This window comes from Cygnus olor, chromosome 4 (genome assembly GCF_009769625.2).
Source record: "Cygnus olor isolate bCygOlo1 chromosome 4, bCygOlo1.pri.v2, whole genome shotgun sequence".
In the NCBI taxonomy this organism is placed as follows: domain Eukaryota; kingdom Metazoa; phylum Chordata; class Aves; order Anseriformes; family Anatidae; genus Cygnus; species Cygnus olor.
The window spans coordinates 64598225-64616688 of record NC_049172.1 but is presented as its reverse complement, the minus strand read 5'-3'; the positions used below and the strand labels follow the sequence as shown (position 1 = coordinate 64616688).

General features: G+C 37.7%; 1 protein-coding gene across 9 annotated transcripts in view; it reads right to left on the bottom strand.

Moving 5' to 3' along the window:
- The window catches only part of STK32B (serine/threonine kinase 32B), a 192795-nt gene that overhangs the window by 89280 nt on the left and 85051 nt on the right, over positions 1 to 18464 (bottom strand). For all 9 annotated transcript variants that reach the window (XM_040556327.1, XM_040556333.1, XM_040556332.1 and 6 more), the window contains exon 4: positions 12906 to 13079. In XM_040556327.1, the coding sequence (XP_040412261.1) occupies positions 12906 to 13079 (174 nt within the window). The remainder of the gene's footprint in view (positions 1 to 12905; positions 13080 to 18464) is intronic.

Genomic DNA, 18464 nt, shown 5'->3' with positions numbered 1-18464 from the left:
TAAGAGACTATACCTGAGTCAACCACTGCTCACAATGTATATCTCTAAAATTTGCCTTAAAAACTCTGTTGACATCTCTATATAAAAGTTCATCAGAAGTTGTTGGAAGAGCATTATACACAAAAAAATAATAAAACATTGTTTAACAACTGTTTCCTTCATGCATACGAAAGTGCAATGCAGACTACACAGATTACAGACAATGTGGCTGGTAATTAAAGTATGTCTTTATTTTATATATATATTTATATTTATTTTATATATAACATGGTGGACTTCACATGCAGGCCAAGGAAGATTCAATGGTTTCAGGCTGTCATTGAGTGCCTCAGCAGTCGCCCCCTTTAGTGTGGTTGTGAAGCATCCCACCAAGCACATTTTCTGCTAATCTGAGTTTCAGCACTACAATGCATCAGGGAGAAGGGCTACTGACCAGCAAGCAGAAAACAACAATATACCTGTAAACAATGCTGTCTTGTTCTCCCTGATCCAAAACCCCAAATACTAGCTTGAATGTAAGATACCCCATCACCCTCACCACCACCATCATTTGCTGTTGGGTTGTGCCTGTGACAAGAAAAGCATGGATATAAGTAGTTGGGCCTTTATTCTTCAAATTGACCATCTCTGACCCTGTGATACATACGATTGGGAGATATGATACAGAGGAGGCTGAATATGTTCCACACACAAGTAGGCTTTGGCTTCCTTTTCATGGTTCCCCTTCTGAGTGGTTCTATGCATTTAATATATGTAATATTGAGCTGCAGTAATACAGGCTGGTAGGTATGTGAAAAGAAAATCATATTTGGTAAATGATTAAAAAACTTGACCTGTTACTACCTGAACTGGCAGTTGCAGCTGCCAGGTCTTCTTGTGAAAAGCACCAATAGATGGATTAATTCTATGGAGTAGAGGGGTTAATATCTGACTTTATGCTGCATCACCTCCCTCCAACCAGTCTAACACATCAAACACAAGTTTCATGACAATTTTCTGTCTCCAGCCTCACCTATCCTCGGAAGAAATATAATAAATTGCTTCTAAGAACAACTCTGGATGTTTTTTAAGAAGGAAAACTTTCTAAGAAACTCCCACAGCAATAAATATGTGTATTCCTGCAGATTCCTGTTTAGGATAGTCGAGATTTGACAAGAACCATTTGAATCAGTACACCACCTTTTTAAGAAGCCTCTCTATTCTAAGAGATGCAGCAAAATGTTGCTTGCAATCAATTACCTAATTATTCCAAGTCTTCTTGATGAATCTGGATAAGGAATGAAGGATCTGCAATATTACTTAAGTTCACAGACTGTAGTGGCATCATTCTAGTTAAGACCACTAGGCAAGAATACAGTACAAGTGAAGGTGTTTTTAAATAAGACTCTGCAAAGAAACAGTTGTTACAGTAACTCCTAGTAGTGACATTACTATAAGGATTATTCTTGCTACTTATTCAACCGAAAATTGAGATGGGAAGCAACTCTTAAATTAAGACACTTGGATTAGGTTCTATTGTGAATTAGGTGTTTACATTCCAATTTTTATTCAATGGATGTCTAGACAATCCAGTCACCGGAGTGTAAAGAATCAGCCAGATGACTAAATGTCTATGTTTGGATGAGCTGAATAGCTTTTTAGATTCTGATGGTTGTTTTGACTAGGTATCCATTTGCTTGGACAGCCAATTCAAATATAGACTCTTGCATTTATATCTTGGTGAACTGAGGAATAAGTTTTTAAAAACATAAGAAACATCTTGCATGCAGCACAGGATTATGAAAACAACTGGGGATGTTCTTGAGTCAAATTATTGTAATGTGTTATCACAGAGGCACAGGCAGGTACTTAAGCCTCTTGCAGGAGTCACGCTTCTGGCGCTCATCATCTCGTTTGACGTCATCTCACACCACAAAGAGCTCAATCCTTCACACATGATAAATTGAGTCATAGCTAAAATAGGTTGTATGGCTAAGAATGTTCTTAGCTGGTGCCATCAAATAAAACATCCTCATCATTTGTGGGATGAAAGACTCTGAGGTTCTGCATGGCCTTCTCCCAGGGTATGATTAAGAGAGGGATGTCCGAGCCTGCGGGTTCCTTGCTCCGTCCTAGACAGGTGGCCATCAAAAGCCCAGCCATCTATGTCATTTGAGGGACCTGACACTGCCACACAGAGCTGCTTTCAAACAGCTGGAGACACATTTCATCTCTGAGAGATAAAATCTTGCCTGATGGAAGGAAACTGGTAATCTAGAATTCCTTAGGAGGGAAGAGTAGGCAATGACCAAGCACCGCTGTTCTCACTAACCAAAGAGTTACACTAGCTTGATAAACGTATTCAGAAATCTAGACAGCTAGGGCATAATAATTCAATTTCTCAGCTTTAGATCTCCTATGCTATATCTTTTGACACTGTTTCTTCCAAAAGCAAACATTAAATAATAATGATTGGAAGAAAGTGTGTTGACTGCAAATGGAGATCTTTGCCTGTGTGCTCATAATTCTTAGTTTCAGCAGCAGAGGTACTCTGGGACTCAGGGAAATAAGATGGTACTTTAATTAGTGTTCAACTCTCCATACATATGTAAGTGCATGTGTCTGCATCATGGTCTGTCTGTAGAGCATTTCTGTGGCTGAGAGTTGGTTTGCAAAAGAGAGTTGAAGGAGAACCATCATGGGAAAATTCTGCAGTGTCTCAAATTAAGAGGCAAGCTACAAGTCCCTGTAGATTTTAAAGGCAGAACTCTAGATAATTAATATATTTAATTAGCATGAAAGCTGAGAAATGCAGCTTTCTGGCAAAAGGTTTTCACATCAGCATGTCTTGCTAAGTGACATATTAGTATTTGTTATTGATTATTTAGAGTAAGTCTTAATAAGAGTAAGTCTTAATAATCAATGTCTCAATTGTTTATTGACTTGAATTCAAAATAGACCTATAAAACACATTGAGTAGACATAATGATCTGACCTTTTCAAAGACCATCTCTTAACTTTTGTAGCAACTTGAGAGAGTAACAGCAAATCTAAGACTGTGTTTCCCCACATCAGCACTTTTCCTAGGTATACACATACAATTTAATTTTTCCTATCTTTATGAAGAACTAGAGGCAGGGTTCTTCACAGCTGGCAAATAAAGCTGTTTGACCAAGACATATTTAAAACCACTCAACCTTCATTTAACCTTACCAGAATTCATATACTGATAGGTATTCCCTATTTCACCTGTTATGCATCCCCCCACTTCATAGTAGCTCTTGCACATTCTCCAATCTTCTGGTCACTCCTGAATTGGAGTTTCAGGGACTGTCCCTCTCCCCAGCATGTTTCCCTTGCCCACTTCCCAATCCATGCTCTGCATTCCCCGATCTCTTCTTCAGACCTCCCAGAGACTGTCTGGCCATCTCCTCCATGCTTAATGCAGAAGTTCCCCCCAGGATATTAATCTTTTATCCACTCTCTGGAAATGCTTCCAAATTTCCTTTTTCTCCTGCCAAGCTGCATCATGAATGCTCCCCTTTTCATTTCCCTGGTTATTTCCCAGCAACTTCCCCAAACTCTTGAACAGGGAGATGACATCCTTTTTCTTCTTGGTAAGCTATCTTACCCCCAATTTTGTCTTTCCTTGCTATTGACTCTACAAAGAGTAGATGCTCAGCTGGTTGAAAACTTGGCCACTTTCATTATGAGCACATGGGCCAGACATCCAGAGTTCAGAGCAAGACTGTCTGACAAGTTTGTTCTTCTGACACTGTTAAAAAATTGATACCTTCTGCCTGTTATTTTTCATCTTTTTTTCATCTTTTTTTTTTTTTTTTTTTTTTTTTTTAATTTCTGAGGTCTTTTGTCATTCCAGTTCCATGGCATATCATTTGATGTTGAATTATAACAAATACAAAGAAAGATGAGATTTTAAGCAGTGCTGCTTTTTACTAAAACTTAACAGTTTGAGAGCTGTATAAAGCCATAGAAAATTATGCTTTGAACCTCAAAATACGATCTGAACTAAAACTGGCCGTGGATAGAGACAATCTCTGTGCATAGGAAGAGGGCCACAGTTTTATTATAAGTAACAAGTAACTCATACTTATTTTCTAAAGAACCTGTGCTCAGATGTAAACATCCAAGACAAAAAAAAAAAAAAAAAAGAAAAAAGTGTGAAATATGTTATATGACTGAAATAAACTGAGAGACTTTAATCTGATTACATGCAGAATAGTCACTGTGAAAGAAAAAAAAAAAAGAGAGAGAGAAGCTGAAGCCTTGTATTATTTTTATCATCAGACTAGAAAGCACCTCCTCTGCATCCTGCACCCAGAACTGTGCCGAGTTTCATATGCATACCAAAATGAACAAATAAATGATGTGAACAAAAAATGTTGGCACTGGTGAGACGTGGTTTCTCGTCTTGTTAGTCTGACTGCGTACAGATGACCAAATTCAACACAATCTCATTTAATAAATTTTGGTTCATTAATACATTTTTGGTGCATTAGTTACTGGCTACCAAGTGCTGTTCTCACCTTACAAGGCCTTAGTTCAGCAACATATTTTAACGTCTTTCCCTTCTGATAACATTTCTGCATACATGAGAACACCATGGCTGCTGAATCGCAGGCTTGCCTTGTCTCCTCTGCTGGAGAAAAACCGTAATTGTTCCCACTGGGTCAATAGGAAATTCCCATGGGTGTGAGCATACATACATGTTGGGAGAAGTAGTCTTGTCGATAGGACTGTCATACAGCATCAAAGCTTTGAGCTTCTGTGTTTTCTCCTCTGTAAAACTTATCTGGGGAATTCAGGACAGAAATTCACAGAGGATATAGATATGTTCAAAATAACCTCAAGGGAATTTTCCTGAGGAGCTCCCATGAAATATATGAAGAATAAATACAGGAGAAAAAAAGTCTAGAAGGCAACTTCAGCAGAACAAAACTCAGAAATCTCTACCTTAATTACAGTCCCTGCCTTTTGTTTTGAAAGATGATCAGTATTATAACTTCCTCTCTTTCTCAGCCCTCTGGAGGGTGTATCTAAGCCAAAAATTATGCAGTTCAGACCACATCTCACCTGGAATATTAGAGTTGTGCTGAAAGCTGCTGAATGCATTTTTAAGCAAAGAAAGAAGCTAAAATTGGCAATATCCTTTAATGAAATTCTTTCTACTGCACCATGGACAACCTTCTAAATTCCTGAGATATAAAAGACTACAGCATTCAGAAACAATTAACGCAAATGTGCGTTTTTTTTTGCCTTAAGTCGTGTTATTTTGCCATAGTATTAAAATTGTAAGGAAATCTCAAGGGAATGCTAGAATAATTCTATATGTAATGCTCATCCAAGCTGAAGAAATGATGCAGCCATTAAAGCTGAAACTGGAGAAAAGAAGCAATGTCCATCTGTGCTATATGGTTTCTACTTCCTCAGCCTTAATTTTACATTCTTTTTCCATATTACCACTCTCCATCTACCTACTTAATCAAGATTTTAAATTTCTTCTAGTTTACAAACAAAAATAACTCAAGTGCACTGCATGCAATCTGCCACTTTAGTGGGAGAATATACCTGATGGACAGCAGTGATTTGTGAAATTTCCAAGACAGTAATAGCAAACATATGAGAATGCTTTTATACCACTTTAACACCAAACTTCCCAAGGAAGAATCAAGCAATTCTTCCTCTGAAAGAATCTATCAGAGGGTTTTGCTGTTTGTTTTTTTTTTGTTGTTGTGGGTTTTTTTTTTTCCTCTTACAACATCACCCCTTTTATTAAGATATGAATTCATTCTGAATCTGATCTTTCTGGTAAGAGGAGACTTCATTCCTCTCCCAGCTAGAGCAGGTAGGGTCGAGGCAGCAGCACTGCCCTGGGATGGGGTGTGGAGGACCCACAAAACCAAGTTAACCAGGCAGCACCACATGAGGAAGGCAATTAATATTGTGGATACTGTAATGCCTTTCTAGATGTATTACTTCATCAAAGTTAATCAACTATAGTTATTAGTACTCTGATAATTATATTTGGAATTATAACAATATGCTATTAAAACAGTGACCCTTGCTAGTACACAGCAGTGTGGATGCTGGCTATCGCACTTAACTGGAGCAGCAGCTCTACAGCAAGGTAATTGCCTAGTAGCTTTTTATTGCTCATTTTCAATTTGCATTTGTACCTCCTGACATGTGTCAAAGGTCTGAATTTACCTGACCCTCAGTTTCTGTATACCCTCAGAGGTGAAACTACTTCAGAATGAATAATCCAGTAGGATTGCATTCTGCTGGGGTGGTAAAAGCTTTTCCAGTGCTGTCCATAACTGCCTCTCCTCCCAGTAGTTACTACTTATTGGTTTCTACTTTTTCCAGAAGTTTCTGGTTCACAAGATGATTCAGAATTGTAAGGAAGGGTTAAATGGATGGTGACCTTGAGCAGCTCTGAAAACCTTCAGCTGGCCCTCTTCCACTGACTTAACACTGTCTCCTTTTCCTGTGTTCTTAGCTAGAAACAGAATAAAGTACTGATTCCCTCTATGGTCTCTGGAATGCTTTCTCCAAGGGAGTTGGGTTTTCTGTCAGTAAGGAATATGGATCTACAACTAATAAGAGCAAGTCAGACACACAGGAGTCCACAATGCCCTAATTATGGTACTGGGATTTTAGAGTTTAAGAAAAAACAGGATTGTTTGTGTTCATTGTATTGGTTGCAGGTAAATGGCATAGAGGTGAGGCAAGAAGGATTCAGAAAAAAACATCAAATGTTTATAAAACATAGAATTCAGATAAAATTATTTGAAATTATTTTAGTTGAGTTATAGAAGAATCAGTAAAAATGATACTCAGCATTAATACATAACTTTCTTCTAAATCTAAATCTAGTTCTACATTATATCTATGCTTGTTTGGGTGTCTGTGATTAAGAAGAAATGAGTAATAAGAAAACCAACTACAGTGACAAAACAATTTTTTTATTTTTTTTAATTATTTTTTTAGTGAAGGACACTTGTTCTCTAGAGCTCTATACAGCACCAAAAAAAAAAAAAAATCTAGGATTATGTTGGCTTAAGTTGTGTTTGGTCACTGGAAATTTGTCACCTAATGCAAGATAGTTGGCCAGCCTCCATCTGCAGTTCAGACTTTCCCCAACTTTGTTTGAACAGCTAAATTTTAAACGATGTGGGGCTTTTAAGATTAATTTTCTTTGGCTAAGCAAATATTTCATGTCAGCACATTGTTGCAACATCTCAATAATGAAAGAAGGAGGATGAAAGGACCAACAGTCCTTCATATCTGGTGAATAGACTTCATTTACTCACTGCAAAACTGTAAGGAACCAAACAATCCTCTGTTGACTGCAAGGCGAATCTCTCAGCAACGGGGTAAAAAAGAAGTGAGGGCATGATGGTTATCTTCTAATATTTGGCGTGAGTGAGGAAGGAAGAGTACACTTATGTCCACAATAAAAGATATATCAGTGGCGGTGGCAAGACTGGATCACCTGATGTTGCAGCATACATCTCTGCATGCTCCCTCTGTCTCTTTCCTGACACAAGCATTTTTACTTGTAATGTAGTCTCTGGATATTGAAGTCTCAGAGTGTTTTCAAACCAACTTCTTTTATTTGCAGTATGTCATCTGAGATATCTAATAATTTTTCTTTTACTCTTGCCAAACAAGTAATTTATTCTTGTAGGTAAAGAACTCTGTTCAAAAGTTGAAAGGCTTGTTCTCTACATATTCATATCTGGTGATATGTAATCTTTTTTTCTTCCTAAGGACTCAAGTAAAATCCAAACATCTTTTGTGCATAAAATTTGTAAATCACTTTCTTTTTGATCAGTGCTGGTTCATAAGCATTCAGCAGATTTTCTGTGCTTTGTGTTTACACAGCTTTTATTTATTTATTTATTTATTTATTTATTAGCTGGTTTTGATATATTTTCTGATTTGATTCTCTTACATAACTTATTGTGCAGTTCCTGCAATTCGTCCTTGGAAACAATGAGGGTTTGCACTTGGTTAAAGAACATTATACAAAGAAATGGAAGAGACATGGGGAGACAAATGAAGAAAATTCAATGGACAGGCCTCTTGACCTGTCATGATCCCTGGGAGTACACGTGAATAATAGTGACATTATGGTTATTGGGTTTTTCATTATGTCTGCTTCAGAATCTACTGCATTTTATTCTTTATCTGCACACTCTTACCAGAAACAAAAAGACTACTAGTATGAGCTGAAATTGGTAAGGAATATTGTCCTCTTAACTTGTCCTGGTATACCTCATGTTGGCACTATTCTGCCTGTAACATCTGTGAAAACCAATGAAGCGAGAAGTCTCTTGTTTTCAAATAATTTCCAAAACTTATTTACTGCTTACACGCTAAATGGACAGCATTATGAAGGGACCATTTTTAATACCAGTTTGTTCTTTTGGGCTGTTAGTTTCACAAGTGAGACTAGGAAGGCCCATTTTAATGAGAGAGGCTTTTGTCATTTGGACACATTATCTTGCTTCACTAGACTGCTGGCCACCGTGAAGAGCTCAATGGTAATGAACAAACAGGAATCTCCTACCCATAACACACACCTGGAAGTGTTGAATAAGTACCTCTTGCCTAGCTGGTAGTAGCAAGACACCCTTACTCTGCAACGGAACACCATGCTCAATTTGTCACTGTTTTCCATTAGTTTTTGTCCCCCCTGCACTGCTGCTGAATAGCTGTTCAAAGCTCAAATGACTCCTGGTGCTTGTGGGGATAGAAGGTAGAGAGCAGTGATCACAGAAACAACAAAGCACAGACCTGCCACCTGCACAAATTCTGGTCAAATAATGCTTCAACCAAAGATTTAGATGTATACTTACACACATGGTTTTGCATTCAACAAACAAACAAACAATAACAACAACAAAAACCCACTGAAAAGCCCTAGGCATGTAGATCAAACAGCTAGTCCAGTATCCTAAAATTGGGCTGGAAGGTTACTGCATTTTCTTTTCCAGACATCTGTCACATCCAGCCTCCTTTCTGACCAGATGAAACCAACGGAGCCAAACAATGATGAAAAGTTGTAAGGGAAATGCAGCTAACACTTGCCCCCTTAGAAAGAAAATGTAGTGTTATCAGCACAAGCATGTTACTTGGGCTGCAGCCGCTGTGTTGCTCCGAGCCAAGGCTCTGTCTGCAAGAGTATCCTGGGAGGGACAACTGCACAGCTACTGCTGGAAGAAATAACTGAATGAAAATGTGCAGCCTACTTCAGCGAGGAAGCAGGTGGTTTTACTGAAATGTATGAACAGCAACATTTGTGAAAGGAGGAGGTTGCGTTGCTCATGTCTGAAATAAGTTTATTCAGCCTTTGATGGGAAAACTTTTGTCCTATATTATTCACTGGTATTACAAGCAGCACTGGGAAGAATACATTTAGTCATACAGTCTTGAAACTTGATGTCAGCTAATGCAGTATGCTGGATTTGATCCAACATTTTGGAGCGAATGAGACCACGTGAATTGTCAGAAGCCTTTCTGTATGTATTGGATCCAAGATTCCATGAGGGCCCACTCATCCAGATTTTAAGCAAGTATTTTTAAATTTTATGTGGATAAGATATTATTATGGCAGAGCTGTGGGAAAATACAGGTTTTTGATGTAGCTGTTACCAATGAGCAACAGAGATATCTCAATATTTAGTTAGCCATTGTTTAAGGTAAAGTGAAAAATTTGCCCAGAATAGGCTTCAGGTCATAGCCTGAAACTTAGAGCATTTTTTTCTTTTAAAGTGTTTATAATTCTGGCTGATCATATGTGTAAATGAAAACATTTACAATAGAGCTGCAAGTGACAGACACACAGTGCAGCATTTGTTATAATGCTGCCATAAGAAATAAAATCACATTTGCAGGATTGTGTGACAACTATGGATTTATATACAAGTATGCAATTAATAAAAATGGCAGTTTTAATAAACAGAATGGTAGTAGTTTTTACACTACAGATTAAGTTGTCCCTGCAGAAACACTATTTGTGCTGAAATGATTGCCACATTCAAAACACAAAAAACTAACCACATCAGCAAATGCAGGGACATTGTATGGCAGCTCTGACAGGAATTGGTATAGCACTGACCTAGGCACTCCTACACCTATTCACACATGCCTGATAATTCCTGCCCCCCTCATTCCCACCTCCTTTTCTAGTAAAATCCTGGGGCCACAGGTTAATCTTGAAAAATCCCTTCTGTCATGCTGCCGGATGTAATAGTAATGGAAACCTGTACACATTTCACACACATCTGTAAATATTGAGGAGGACTTAAGTTCCTGACTCACACATCATAAATTCAGCTCTTTATAATACTGTGATTTGAAAATCCACCTACCCAGTCTGATGAATCATTCAACTATTCTTCGTAGAACAGATAAAATCTAGTAGGGTTTCTCAATGACTCTCTGACTCACTAACCTTTTTTTTTTTTTTTTTGCTACCAATATGCTCATTTAAAAGTGAAAGATCTAATACAGTTTTGTAGGTTAACATGTGAACGCTGACTAGAAGGGCTTCCTCATAATGATAGTGCTGAGGTCTGCTACCACCAAGCGTAAATACCAGCCAGCTCATTGGTTTAATTTTTGACTAAGATGGGGTGTTTGTGGCAGGAAAGTAATGACAACACATTTCCCTGCTGTGCAATACTGCTGGCTCAGCTCCTTAGCCAACGTAAATCAGCATTGTGTTTGTGATGTTAATAATGCTGGTGACATGCGTGGCAGCTGAAGGCCTGCCCCACAGAGCACTGCTCTAGGCTGCAGCTGAGGCCTGGTGAACAGCAGAACGTGACAGGATGTTCCTGAGTAAATAATCCCCTTCCTGGCAAGTGGATCATCTGGGGTTTTCTGGTACTTGGTGTGAAAATGAAGGACAAAAGGCTCCTTGTGCCACAGCTGGATGATTTGGGCAGTAAGCAGTGAAGTGGGAGAGCCACATGCAGGCCTCAGGTCTGCTTCTCTTCAATAGCAACAGTGGAGTGGGAGAGCCAGGTCCTTCATGTCCTAAACAACAGTCCTAACACACCAGCCAGTGAGACCCACCACAGGCTAAGAACCAGGTATTTTAATATGTCTGGTTTTGTGGAAACTTCCACTGTAAGTTGAAAGCAAAATCCCAGTTCCAGAACTTGCCACCAAATGGAGCCCCAAAACAGCTCCAGCTGCTCCTGGTGTTCCTACACCTCCCACCTGCCTTGGTGCAAATCAACAACTAATTTTGAAGTCAGTGGTGTTACTACAACCAGTGCAAACCAGAAAATTAAGTAAAATTGTTTACCAGCCATGATAAATTAATACGAAAAGAACAAAATAGCATTGCCCAATGTCACAGGTGGACCATGGCAATGCATACAGTCAGAAAAAAACCTACAAAATACATTGACCTTGAATCCAGTCTTCCATTCTCTTAAGACATCTGCCACCTTTCAAAGACTTTTCTGTGAAACATTTTTAAGTCACAGGCCTGTAATAAAATACAAGTTTTGATTACAAACTAGATTCTCTCATGAATGTTTTGAGAGCCTATTTGCATAAAATGTCTCATCATTAAAATGAGGGTGAGAAAAATGCTCATCAATTTGTTTTTCACAAGAGCATTCCTCAAGGCATAGAAACAAAGGTCAGCTGAAATTCTGAGCTCAACTTTTAAATATTCACTGAGAAAGGAAAACGTATGCAGAATATATGGAACTGCGCTGAAATAATAACAGCGTGTTGAAGATACAAAACTTCAGAAAATGCTTACAACATTTGCTGGCATTTAAATTGCAAACAAAACAACTGTTGCAATGTTTACTTGATTTATTATTTTTTCTTGCACAGTTTCAGTAATACAGGACACACAACTACCATTGGACCTCAGATGAGAGAGATTTTGTATTGACCCTCCCTCTTCATAAAGTTGGATCACACTTTTTTTTTTTTTTTTTAACTAGAAAACTGTCAATTAATACCTTTGGAGGAACTTATTTATACTGGCTACTGGACGATCTATGGCGGTTTAGTTCAGTTTGCTCTCTGAAACTCACAGCCAACTTTAGTAACACACAAAACTATTTTTTTTTTTTTTTTCAGACCAGTGGCCATTAAATCAGGGAGAAAATATCCTGAATTTAGCCTAAAATGAGTAAAGTAGAGGATCAAGCCTATCATTTTATAATTTCATAGTTGCGGTGCTAACATAAAAAAGAATTTACTCCACTGTTCACTTAAATACTCAATTGTTCAACAAAAACAAACAGACCCTGTTGCTTGACACCTTTTTTTGACACGAATATGTGATTGCCAGCAGTTAGGCAGTAAAAGTGATAGATTGTTGTAATCTCAGAAGTGCAAAAAGGATACACCATCTATTCCTGTTCCAATTTATTCTACTATTTCTCTAGTTTCCCCACCTCTTCTCCCTGTGACCTTCGTGCAGATTCTGGAAACAAACAAGTTATTCTTCATTCCCAGCCTTTGATGTTGTGACCTTTCCCTGATGCTGTGTGAAGTTGTTGCCTTGAATTATAATTTTTGTGCGTTCAGGAACTTTGTGGCACTGGAGAATTTAAACTAAATTAAAAGCAGCCAGGAGGCTGTTACGTGTTGTATTTAGTGTTTAAAAAATGTACATCATAGTATGAGATAAAACAAGAACATGAAAAGGACGTATGGAAAGGGAGCTACTGAAAGAAAACACTTGAAATACCTTTTCAGAGCCAAATTCTGCCCTAGGACACACCTGTACAACAATGATAAAAACTTTTCAAAGGGGTGCACAGTTTCTGAATAAACAGAGCCATATAATCTGATATGTGGTCAAATTCCTCTAGTCTGTGAAAAGAAAGCAGCCCATCCCTCAAATGAGAATCTCTCACCTGTGAATGATGTGGTATCTCTGCAAATAATCCAGGGAAAGTGCCAGCTCACAGATGTACAGTTTAACAGTTCCTTCGTTAACGTGGCCGTTCTGCTGCAAATGGTAGCGCAGATCTCCTCCAAGTAAGAGATCAACCACCATGAACATGTCTTCTTCATCTTGAAAGGAATACCTGGAAGAAGGAGTTACAGCAGAGATTTCAGGGTCAGTGAAGCAGCCACAGCTGTGGCCCTAGGGTAGCTCTCAGATGTAGATCTGCTCATTGCAAGTCCATGATTTGTTCAAAAGGCAAATCTGATTTCTCCACTGCTGTGGTCCAATCTATGGCCAAACTTTCTTTGATTGTGATAGACTCTGTGTATTCAAGGCAAGCAGAGCGTGGACTGCTGCTGTGCTACTAGCAACTGTTTTAACCATAAAATAACACCTGAATGTTGATAAAACAGTGCTAAAAATACATTTCAGGTTTATACATTTTAAAATAGCCTATATAGACATTCACTTGTCAAAATGGCTTACTAAGTAGCAGCAGTTAAAATGGAAGGCCTTGAAACACACTTGGTATTCACACACATATGACTGTAGTTCAGCACCTACAGAAAGTATCCTCACAGAATTGAGAGCTGCTGTCCCAGGGATATATTCCACATTCATTAAACATATGCAGTGTTCTATTAGCTGAGTATTTTCAATAGCTTCCAACGTAGTTCCAAATTCAATAAGAAATAACACTGCAACTTTACTGTAACAATACATATTTTTTCAGCCTCCAACTTACATCTTACAAAATGACAGTCTTCATGGTTACTGACTGAATTCTTCTGGATCCTTTCCCAGAACCGCATGTTGAATACTCTGAGGACCAAATTCTGATCTGATTTAAAGCCTGTAAATCCAAAGGTGTAGCCAGCCAATGTATAGTGTACATAGTGCTTGGGCAAGCAGGAATTTCCATGTGTTTCTACTTACCATGGATAAGCTGCCATTGCTCTACTTTCTTCTGATCTGAGAAAACTGACAGAAACTCACTGGATTTAATTTCTGAATGCAACTATCTAAGACATAGTATTTTAGATTTCCCAAATAGAGAATGATGAATACCTTATTTCTAATACGAAGTCAATCTTCTCTGAGAAATGGTTTTAGAATTCATTTAGTTGTGAAGTTATAATAGCTTATATCTGTTGTGGATATGAACTACTGAGAAGTGATCCACAACGACAGTGCCTTTTCCATCATCTTTTATCCTATGAGGTGTGTAACATATGTTGGTTATAGATTAGATTCAGTTGTCCTGAACTGTAAAATATATAAGGAAATTGAAAAGAGTGGATTTCCAGAAAATCTGTACTAAAAAAAAAAGGCAGAAAAGTCAATATTAGCTTATTTTAATTGACAGTTACATACAGTTTCACTTTCATTCCCAGGTTTGCATTTTCTGAAATGAGGCACTGCTTAGGGGTTGTCACAAATGATTTGTTTTGAATTTAAATGCTTTCTATTCTTTCTGAACACACTTCTGAGAAGTGAGTGTCTCTAAGTACTCTACTCTTCTGTTATGTGTCTATATGCCTGCCAAATGCCAGGAGGGGAAAACCATTTTATTTGCATTAAGCTTACTTCTCAAGAAGTCAAATCTCTGAAACAAAATCATAAAGTGGGTGGAACATGGTGTCTGCTCACCTCCAGAGACCTCAGAATTTCATAACATGTGCTAAAAAGAGAAGGCTTCAATTATATTCAAATTCCACTGAATGTTGCACATTATTAAGCCTGGAGCAATTGCAAAAGAAAAGATTAAACATATAACTATGTTTAAGTTGTTTTTGTTGTTGTTGTTGTGTTGTTTTTGTTTTTGTTTTTTTGTTTTTTGTTTTTTGTTTTTTTGACACTGGTATGTTTTTTAATAGAGTAGTTGTAGCTTTGAGCAGATGTAGTGAAAGATGCTATTATTTTTTTTTCTTCAATTATTACTAAGTGAAGTGTAGATTTTGTCTGGTTCCCTCTTACAATTAAAATATGTATATATGAAATGAAAAGTCATGGATTGAAATACTGTGTTTAGTCTGGGACTACAGAGCTCTTGTGTCTAGAATCATATGATGACATGCTTGTAGAGATGGTTATGATGATACTACTCTGATCTCAAGAAAGAAAATGTCCTGAGTCATTTCTTTACTGACTCAGCCATCACGAGGCAGAGGGTGAAAGCAGGGTAAAGATTGACTGCTGTGAATTGTTTTTAAATGCAACAACTATTCCCATTTCTGGGAGAAAAATGAATGTGTTAGAAAGAGTACTTATAATATTTAGTCCAAATAAAAGAGCCATCAGAACAATCAAGAAATAAATGAAATCTTGTGCATATCCAGGTGTATGATAACACTTAATGGATCTGGGTTTGTACTCCAAGCTTGTATTTATGCTGAGGCTCTTTGGTTCCTGTGCTTCTGGGCGGGAGAATGGTGATCTTGCATTATTTCCCAAGCAGCCTTTGGCACATCTGTCAATCATGAATGATTTAAAAAGAGATAAAAAATTAATAAGAGATAACCAATAAAAATAAGAGATAACAAATGAAATAAGAACAAACCAAACCAGGATTCAGAAACATGGTTAATGTTTCCATTCACCAGTCTTCCTGTATCTGTCACAACCCTCTAAATGGCTCAAACGCCAGTTTTATTTAGACATTAAAGCTAAAATGATGCAGACCCCAGACACAGCTCTTAAGGAGTTCTGTATATCCTCTCCTTCACTTGGAGCCAGAATTTGCTTCCATTTTTTATTGATGTATATGTGTGGTAATTCTGTTGGTCCTGTCAGCAGTGTTGTGTATTCATACTGGTGTAGTAAAGATGTGAGCTGCATATGTCCAGTTTGAAAGAACAGATGCTGTAAATGGGTATGTTCAGTATACAGAGCAGACATTTTCACCCATGCTAAATTATATTGCACCTGACACACATCACTATGCTAAACATACAAATATATCTATGAATAGTGATGTTTTTCCTGCACAGTAAGTCCAGTTGGCTCAAACCTCTGTGGATGGCATTTCTCTGGCTATCTGGATCAGACCAGGGTGAGATAAAAGGTGCTGGAAACAAGACCATTCCAGGAGATTTTTTTTTGAGGGTAATGAGTTGATCATAGAGAAATTATGTGCCTACGGCCTAGAGGAGAGCTTGGACATGAACAACAGCCGAAGGCCTCTGGAGCTGATGGGCACTCCACTAAGTAGCTCCCGCAGCTACAAATTGTTAAGCCACTGAATGCACAGAAGGAATTGCTCCAGGTCTTGCTGTGCAGCTGATAGTACCAAATACTGTGGCTCCTGCTCTGTGTTAAGGATTCATAGGACTTGGTTGTACCAGCTCCTGACTGGTTTCGTTTGTCATGATCACAAGCAGTTTTGTCCTCTGTCTTTCTCCCTTATACAAATCCAATATTCTTTCTTTATACAAGAAATGAAGTATTCCCTTTTAGCTTCTTGCTTTTCAATATTTCAAGAAATAAGTGGTTTTGATTTATTGGTCTAAGAATTGAAATTGACAGCAAGTGAAATATTAGGAACATGAAAAATGAATCTTTGAAACTATTGCTGTAGTCTAGGGAGGGGCTGGTGGCAAATCAACCCAATGGAGATTAGTTTTTTGTGTAAGCACTGTAATTTTACTTTTGCAAAGCTTCTTATCTGATCAAAGGCAAATAACACACAAAAAGACTGATTGGTTTTGAAGTAAAATCAGGGGTTATTTGGGATCTTTATGTTAACCAGGTGAGAAATACCTTACTGAATGTATTACAGTTTCGTGTCTCATATTGAATACTACATTACTAAGTTGCTGTAAAACCCAAACTTTAAACCTCAGTGAAATGAAAGAATAAATGGCTTGGAGTAAATTTCCTGTGTTTTTTGTTTGTTTGTTTTGTTTTGTTTTGTTTTGTTTTGATTTTAAGTAGTGTCATGAGCCAGTTGTAGGAAAACTGTTCTAATTACAAAGCTAGCCTCTGCTTTCTTTTGCTTGAAGAGAAGCTTTAATACATTAGAATAAGCTTTTCTTCAAATTAAGATAAAATAATAATGCCCCTAGCAAAAGCAAATTGGATTTTGATTATCTTCAGACTGGAAGATAAATTACAGTTGAACAAAATCCTCCATGGAACAATTTAAACAGAGTACTTTCTGAATAAGTTATATCTGTTTTCATATTTTTATCTGTATACTTGTTTTAATAATATATATTTATATTTATATTTATATTCGTTATTTATATCTCTGTCTCTTCACAAAAGCAGTTACAGATGAGTTATTAACGTCATTTTTTCCCCTTTACATTCCATCATCTTAGTTAGTTAGGGTATTTTTTGCTGAAATCCTACTAGATGAGGTACTCACTATCCAGAGCTTTTGTTTCATATATATTACCTGGGGAAAAGGAAATCAGGATGATATTCTGTGTATGACTTTAATTAAGAGTAAAAAATGTATTACATAATTTTCATCATTAAGCCCAAACCAAACTTCATAATCTGAGGTAATCAGTTAAAGCAAGATATATGCAGTTCAGATATTCAGATAACACCTTTGGTCTTTATTGAATATGATAAATGATTAAGTCTGTGTAGCTCCTACCTAGAAATTTAAAAGGGATCATTTTCCATTTTTCCGCTGGTAATATTAAGAGGAGGAGGCAATGTTATTTATTTATTATTTGTGTGACATGAAGCTGCTAATAAATGTATATTTTCCTGTGTGTTAGAAAAGTTAACAGAACATACCAGAGCCTGACGTTCTCTTTACAGACATTTTACATTCCAGAATAGTGCAAAGCAGAGAACTGCAGCAGTGCACTGGTTCCTAAATTTACAGTCAAAACAAGTAATGCAAAGGGCTTAGGAAGAACTGGCCTTGTGTCTTGGTGTCTTTTGGATTCTCTCTGTGAGCTCTTCTCAATACCTGTTGCAGAGCTGTTCGGTCTTGGTCTGAATTAGCAAGGCCTTGAGTAACCTTTCAGACGCATACAAATCCCAATAAGGATAACTCTTCTCTAAATTGTGTAAGCCAGCCTGTCCAAGAGGGGGCAGGCAGTTAATGGCTTAACCCTCATTAACTGGTCTCTTTCCAAGAAATCATGTGGCGACATCTGGACTGCCTAGTGGAATCTCATGGAGATTTCTGAGATGGGTCTGAAGAAACCACCTCACCCAGACATAACATTAGTTACAGTACCCTGGTGCTGCCCCTTTTGTGAAAGCAGAATTTATTATCTCTGTCAAAGCATGAGGCTAGCCTAATTAGGCCAGTCTGGCTTCCTGAGCCTAAACTGGCACCTCTGTGCAGTGTTGTGTGAACATAGCAGCTTCTCTGGGAAGTAAGTTCTGTTTACCAGTGCCTCACTGGTGTTGAAATGTTCAGATGGATTTTGAATTGCCTGAGTTACCACTAACCCTGTCCATGAGTAAGAACTTCCCTTCTGTAAGAACCTCCAGCACTATGCTAAAAATGGTTCTCATCTTTAGAATGAAAAGAAGAATTTCAAGATTCCCATAG